The 7,702-nt window shown below is 34.9% G+C and overlaps 2 protein-coding genes across 3 annotated transcripts; one reads left to right on the forward strand and one right to left on the reverse strand.

Moving 5' to 3' along the window:
- Window positions 1-1,402: 1,402 nt before the first annotated feature.
- LOC120630328 (protein ALP1-like) lies at window positions 1,403-6,396 on the forward strand. Of its 2 annotated transcripts, XM_039899522.1 has the most exons (3): window positions 1,403-1,472; window positions 1,698-1,814; window positions 2,887-6,396. In XM_039899522.1, the coding sequence occupies exons 1-3, from the start codon at window positions 1,426-1,428 to the stop codon at window positions 3,764-3,766; spliced, it is 1,044 nt and encodes a 347-aa protein (XP_039755456.1). In that variant the 5' UTR covers window positions 1,403-1,425; the 3' UTR covers window positions 3,767-6,396. The 2 variants fall into 2 exon arrangements, with proteins under 2 accessions (XP_039755456.1, XP_039755455.1); XM_039899521.1 differs by lacking the exon at window positions 1,403-1,472 and having other exon boundaries at window positions 1,495-1,814.
- On the reverse strand, window positions 1,808-7,166 carry LOC120630329. Its single transcript, XM_039899523.1, has 2 exons — window positions 6,678-7,166; window positions 1,808-2,566 (listed from the first exon to the last, which is right to left on the reverse strand). Exons 1-2 carry the CDS (start codon window positions 6,862-6,864, stop codon window positions 1,953-1,955), a joined length of 801 nt encoding a protein of 266 aa, XP_039755457.1. The 5' UTR covers window positions 6,865-7,166; the 3' UTR covers window positions 1,808-1,952.
- Between the last annotated feature and the right edge of the window lie 536 nt (window positions 7,167-7,702).

Consider the following 7,702-nt stretch of genomic DNA (forward strand, 5'->3'; position numbering starts at 1 on the left):
CTTGGGCATTCAGAAGCCCCACAAGCGGAGGGTGGATGTTAAAATTGTAAAAGTGTTTTGTATTTTATTTTTAAGCATTGTTAAGAATTAAAAAAAATGAAAAAGAATAAATGATAGATATATAATTTCGTGAAATCGTTATTGTGTTAATTTTAGAGTTTCCGAAAAACGTCTAGGCTAACTTCTAAAATTTGGACAGTGTCTAAAACGTCATCCTGTATAAATATTATTATATAATGGAAGTTACACACATATGTATGGCAGTTCTGTTTATTTTTTATCGAAAAGAATTTATTAAATTAAGAGTAAACTCGGATTCACATCAGTGTCATCTTGTATTGTGATGCCAAAGGGCCCAATTATCAACTCATAAAAGGGGCGGTACATGTTGGCCCGTTTTGTCTGCCTGTGTATATGTCGAAAACATCGTAACAATTTTATAATGTAAGTTTTTAAGTTTTTAAAGGCAAATTGCTTTAGTTATGTCTGATCTGATCTTTTCATCAGTTTAAAAACTATCAGCACTTTTCTCAGTTGCTGTAGAAGCCTGTAGTCCACATATTTAAATTTTGATAAAGTGCTGCCAAAAAAGTAGTATTATTTTTAGGGTTTTTTGAGTTTCGACCATAACTTTCGAATTCCTGAACATATATCTATGTTTGGGATATCGTTAGCATTCTTTTAATGTCCTGAGTGAAACTGGCTATATATTTTTTTTAAACATTCAATATGGCTTCTGTGATGACGCCTTTTTTAAAAGTGTAGTGTCGAGCTTTTTTATTTATTTTAATTCCGTACTTTTTTGTATCTTTTAAATATCATCTCACATATAGGTATATAAATATCTTTTCATAAACCTTTATGGATGTAAGAATAGGTTCGTAAGTAAAAAAAAATGTTGATCTGTTCTTAACTAACAATTGATGAATTTCTTAAGGACAAGTTTGCTTGGAAGCATCCGGCCCCGGCATGAAACATTTAAAATGTAAACAGTTGTTGCTGAGTCACGACACAAAATCAGACTATTGTGAATCCGTCTTACTTAAAAACTACATTGCAAAACCACTGATGGCGGTAAAAAAAACCTACTCATTGTATTTCTATAATGTCTATTTCAGGTTTTCTTATTAAAAATAAATGTATTTGTGTTGAAACATTTGTGTCCTTATTCCTAAGCCCTGAAATGTATAAAAAAAACAGCCGATAACAAGTTGAAGCAATTTAAAATTGTCCATGTGAAATAAAAGGTAATAAGAAATTTATGCCCGTTTTCACTAAATTTGACTGGTGAATGAATCTAGGAATCACCTTGAACGGATGCCTATTGATTTAAGCTCCGTCCACACGGCGCGTTGCGTTGCGTTGCGTCGTCGCAACGCAAATATTTTGACGCATAGCCGGCCACACGGGCGCTGCAGCGTTACTATGACGCAGTCAACGTTCCGTCGGCGCAGCGGCGACGCACAGTTGCGGCAAGTATTTTGAAAAAAATTCGCAGTCAGTCTATAGCAAATCATGGATCGGAAAAGACGTCTAGCATTGCTCCTATTACTACGTCACCGCCGAAATCGACGCAAGATCACAAGACGGTACTGGATCAGTCCTTTCATTTCATTAAGAAATCGTGATGGACAGTTTTTTTTTTTAGAATATCGGGAGTTGCTATTAGACGAAAAGAAGTTTTATAATTTTTTTAGAATGAGTGTATCCAGCTTCGAATGTTTATTGAAGTCCTTAGAACCACACATACGAAAAAACTATACTAATATGAGGAATCCAGTGGAACCAGTAGAAATGCTGGGAATCACTTTAAGGTAACTATATAAATATATTTAAGTAATAAAAATATAACAGTTTTTTTGGTTTGTTTAATTAGTAATCAACTCACAAATAATCAGCAATTGTCATAATTTTAAATTTAGACATTATTTAAGAGAGATATCATCCAGTAATTACAAATTAGAAAAATCGTATTCAGTTTCTTCACTTGCTTGAGATGTTTCTGGAGATGTAATTGAATTATTAAAATCAGAAATGTATGTACTTTGAAAATTTGCTGTTTGATACCCATATGGTGGTTGGTGAGACGTTGATGGGCCACTCACATATGATGATGTTTGTCCATACCGCATTTCATCTATAATTTGTATAACTTTACTTTGGAAACGGAGAGTTTCTCGGTCGGAAAATTCTTGAATAGATGGCAATATAGCTCTGAAAAAGGACATATGGCGATTTTCCGGCTCCTTGAGAAGTTTTAGTCCTTCTCTTTCAAACTCATCCATTTGCATTGCCCTTTTGCGCGCGACTGGAACATAGCGCGGAGTGTTGTCTGTGGTAATGTCATCATTTGTAGACGTAGATTCATTGTTGATTTCTCTAGGCGAGTCTAAGCTAGATTCGGTGGCATTTTGTTCCACTTTTCTCAAAAAAAGGAGTTGATTGTATAAATGATACTTCTTCAGTTTCGTAGCGCCCGAGCCCGATTTTGATGCTTCTTTTAATTTTTTTGAATATCTGAAGTAATTATCTTTTACACTTCTCCATTTTTTTATTAAATCATTACCTGCAAAACCAATAGTAAACATGATTTAATAATTTATACATAGTGAATTTCTCGATAAAATTTAATGACATATTCAGATATCGTTAACAAACACTATGTGACCGACTCTGGAATCGTGAAAATATAACAGCTGTTACATACAAAAAGCAATACCTACTGAATCAAAATGTATGCAACAGCTGCTATTTTTTTCGCGATTCCAGAATTAATTGGTTACATAGAGAAAGTTATTTGCTATCGATGTCTGAATATGTCAGTATTTTTTTTCGGGTATCTATCTATCTCATAAATGCATATTATAATAATTATTTTCTTTTCAGATACCTAGGAAGTGGAAATTCAATAACTGATTTACATTTCAAATTCAAACGGGGAAAATCTACTATTGCATATATAATACAAAGAGTTTGTCGTGCTATATGGACCAATCTTCTTCGAGACAACATCCCTGAACTGACAACTGAAAGTTTCCAAACAATAGCGAGGGGTTTTGATGTAAAGGCAAATTTTCCTCAATGTGTTGGTGCCATCGACGGCAAACATATCCGCGTGTGTAATCCTGCAAATAGTGGCTCACTTTTTTTTAATTATAAAGCCTTTTTTTCGATTGTGTTGCTAGCTATTGTGGATTCAAATTACAAATTCGTATTTGTCGACATCGGTGCATACGGAAAAGAATGCGATTCAACCATATTACAAAATTCTAAACTGTACGAGCTAATGATTAACAACAACTTACCACTACCTCAACCCCAGCCACTCTCTGGTAGCAATATACCAACCCCGTATGTATTTGTGGGTGACGAAGCTTTTGGACTGAGCAAACATATTATGCGTCCATATGGCGGTCAAAATCTCGACTTACAACAAAAGGTTTTCAATTACCGTCTAAGCAGAGCCAGAAGATATGTCGAATGCGCTTTTGGGATTATGGCTAACAAATGGCGCATTTTTCACAGACCGATAGACGTGTCCTATGACTTCGCTACTGACATTATAAAAGCATGTTGTGTATTACACAATTTTGTCGCTGATCGAGACGGTTTTAGACAAAGAGATAAATTTGCTATAAGTGTTGATGAATTTCTCCCAATACAACCCGTACATGAAGAACAGACAGCACCGAATGTCATAAGACAGCAATATGCGACCTATTTTATGACTAGAGGAACTCTGCCTTGGCAGCTAAATAAGGTATAATTGTATTATGAGGGTTTTCAAGATTTTCTTGCACCGCCAATTCCGCGATCAGTAAAAAAATAATATTTTATACCTACTCAGCGTAGTCTAGGTTAGTTTTGAGCTAAGTAATAAAATAGTACTCACGCTAATCTAAATTCCCTAAGTTTTAAAATTTTAGAGTGTCGAGATATTAATTGAGTAGTCCACTTTCAAACCCCGTTAAGTTTATGCAGCAATTAATTGAGAAAACTAATTAAAATGTTTAGACTTAAAATTACGATATTAAGATGCATTTTTTTGTGTATTACATGAACTTAGTAGCACATCGAATTAAATTATGTTAGCAAATAAAATCACTCTTTCATAATAATCATTTAATTTGCATTTTAAAATTAAACATAGCTAGTTTTGCAAAAGATTTTTTAACATAGATAGTTTTGCAGTTGTATGCAATCAACATAGGCAGTTTTGAAATAATCAAATATAAGCTTCTATTTTCCTCTACTCTTAAGAAATTACAATTTTTATCTATTATTACACTCTTAAGTCTATTTCTTCGTGTATTATGGTTTCTTCATTATCAGTCTCTTCTATAACAGTCTCATTTGGTTCTTCTTGAAGAAAATTGTAATATTGTAAATAATCGTAAGAAGCCCAATCTTCACCGAAATGTTTTTTCAAAAGATTTCGCACATCATTTAACTTTACTGGTTTTACTGGAACTCCAACATTCATCATAACGGGCACAATATTTTCGAATGATTTGCCTCTTTTGCAAACGTTGCCATAATTTATTACCTCAGATACATAATTAGGTTCCCCTTTAATGGCAATTCTATTATTTTTATCCTTTCTTAAAAAGAATCTTTTAGAGGCATTAAATTGAAAGTGCCAAGATCCAGGTAACTTAAGTACGTTTTTAACGCTTGATTTCCAATCATAAAAATGGAAGTCGCTGCCTAGTCTGAGAACCGTACCATACTTTTTAAAAATATCAAAATATGTCTGGGGTTCCACAATGACTTCTAAAGGACGTATTTCTCTTTCGATATTTCCAAATACACGGTCGGGGGGCAAAAATGAATGCCCCACTACAGGGAATATCAGCGTAAGTTTCTTGATGTGACGTGGAGCTTTTGTTTTTAGCCAATATGCCAACATTCCCAAAACGATTGAGTTTTTATTTTGCCCCCCACAACCGTCGCAAAATAATTTAATATGACTAACAGTGTCTTCAAAATTGGTATTCATTAGCCGATGAAATACCGCCGAAGCAATCTGATTAGATCCTTTCTTTGCCTCAGTTTCCAACCACGTGTAAATAAATGTGTTTAAACAGTTTTGAGCCCCACGAGATGGCCCTTGACATACTGTTAAGTTATACGTATACAATTGTCGGCTAAAGTAGGCACTCTGGTCTGGTACTTTTGGTAAAACCAAATTCTTTTGACAGTCAAAAGAGAAAATTATTTCGTTGTCGCCTTGTGTTTTGAGGCTAGTGTAAAAGCATTTGGCCTTTAGCTTGTGAATACGAAGCTGAGCTATTTGCAGCTGTTTTTTTGCTGTGTCGCGTTCTCTTTTAATAACTTCTTTTAATTGAATGCATTTAGAACATGCATCTGTAGCGGGAGACTTAAAACTCAAATTAAAGTACTTGTTAAAGATACGTCGGAAAAATTCATATCTCACTGACACATTCTGAGCGTCATCGTTGTAAAGTTTATGCAATTTTTTTATACTTAGATCGCTGCTCAGATATTGCACAGTAGATCTTCCTCTAACATAATGTGATTCCAAAGCTTCAAGTCCCTTTATAAACGATTTTACGGATTCTGTGCGATCAGAATACAGATTGGACTTTCTATTACCTCCTCTTCTTTCTTTCGGCATTGCCATCGTGATTAAATGCTGTTTACAAATTCTTTGAATTCTGTCCCTAGAGATTCCCAGAATTGTGGTCATTGCTTTTTGACACACCTTAATTAATTTGACGCGGCGTCTTCCAGCCAAATTTTCGTGCTTTGGTATAAAATAGCATATAGTCTGGGATTTTCTCTTTCCTTCTTTTTTAGGAGTTTGCGCTGTACAGTATTTTAATAAAAAAGTATCTTGGGTGACTTTAACTGAAGTTGAATAAAAATTCCGATGAAATTTACTGTAGTCTTGAACCGTTAAGTCGTTACACTTGTATCCCTGTTTTGAATTTCCATGTACACATTGTGGTATAACTGGCAGTCCCTTAGGCATATGTCTAAAACAAAACAGATAGGCACATTAATAAATAACAATAGAGCAAAAAAATCCCCAGCAAATAACCAGGTATCTATCCTATTTACAAAAGGTAACCATAAAATAATAATCTTACCGTTTCGACTTCTCAAGTTCTCTCTTCCATGTAGATTTATCAGCTATCTTTTTACGTCCTCTTCTGTTTGGTGCCAAAACAACTTCTTGTTCTTGATACTCCATGATAATTTTAATAGAAAATACCTCGTTTTTAAAAGCCTGCAGTATCTGAAGAAAGCAACGCGTGCATGCACTTCGACAGTATTATGCGTACTGGCACTCAAGATGGCGGCTTTTGCAAAAGTCACCACGCAACTTAGCGTCGTTTGCAAGTTAATACAAACTTAGCGATTTTTGAAAGTGGACTGCCGATCAACATAACGACTTTTGCAAAAGTATTGAGATTTCAATCCCATTTTATTCTTATCATAGCGAGTTTTAACACAGTATATTAAATGCTGACGTTAATATTTTAAATCCTTAACCGATTGGCGCCATTGGATAAAAAATGTTTTTTTTTTAACATAACGTGGTTTGCAAGTGGACTACTCAATTTTGTACTGATCGCGGAATTGGCGGTGCAAGAAAATCTTGAAAGCCCTCTTAAATAAAAAAAACATAAATATCTGTACTGTGAACTCACCAACTTTATTTTTTCGTTCAGCTGTGAAATTCTCGTAATCAGGAAATAAAACTTTTGATATGTCTTCCCAGGCTTTTGTTTTTAAATTTTTATTTTTAAAATCTACGTTTGACTTGTCCCATATAATTTCCCTTTCCTGTATCAATGTAATCAAGTAATCTATGTCAATTTCTTCAATGGTATTCATTTTACCCTGCAAATAAAACTAATTACCCTGCAAATAAAACTAAATACAAAAACGTAAACGTAAAACGAAATGAGCTTCCGTGTATCCTCTCTGTCAACGCACAAGCAACTGAGCGCTGACGCTCCGACGTCGCACGAGTAAACCCCCTCCCGCTTCGTCTCGGGGGCTGCTGTCCGTCATGTGTGCGTTGCGACGACGCAGCGCGCCGTGTGAACACCTTGGTTATTTGTATGTAAAACAACGCAGTGGTAGCGCTGCGTCGACGCAACGCTGACGCAACGCGCCGTGTGGACTGGCTCTTAGGATATTCCTAAAAAAGTTTCACAACTCTTATGTGATGTCCGAGGAATTTATTTTATTATTTATTTCGCCGTCTAAAGTTACGACTCCGAATCGGGAGTTCGTAATGTTCGGGAGATCATACAATAATGGCTGAATTTGGGGGGGTTCCGTATTTTCTTATTTCAGTTCCACAGACCTTTAATTAACAATTATTGCTGTCACTTGCTATCTTAAACTGATTGTCGCCATTTTGGCCCTGCGCTGAAAGTCGTGACCGGTGTTTTTGAGATAGACCAAATATATGTATACGTGCTATACCAAACTAATTCGTTTGTAGGTTTATAATAATGTTATGAGTAAAGTAACGTACGAAACAATTACGTTAGAGTATTGTAAATATGTATCGCCTATCATTTAATAATAGTACTGTATGTTTCCACAAAATAAATTTGCTTCTTTAATTATCTTTTTATGTTTCCGGTGATTTCTAATAAAGAAAATACATTTTATCGATCTTATAGAGGCCTATACCATATTTAGGTTACAAGGTTGACCC

This window comes from Pararge aegeria, chromosome 16, assembly GCF_905163445.1.
Source record: "Pararge aegeria chromosome 16, ilParAegt1.1, whole genome shotgun sequence".
Classification (NCBI taxonomy): Eukaryota; Metazoa; Arthropoda; class Insecta; order Lepidoptera; family Nymphalidae; genus Pararge; species Pararge aegeria.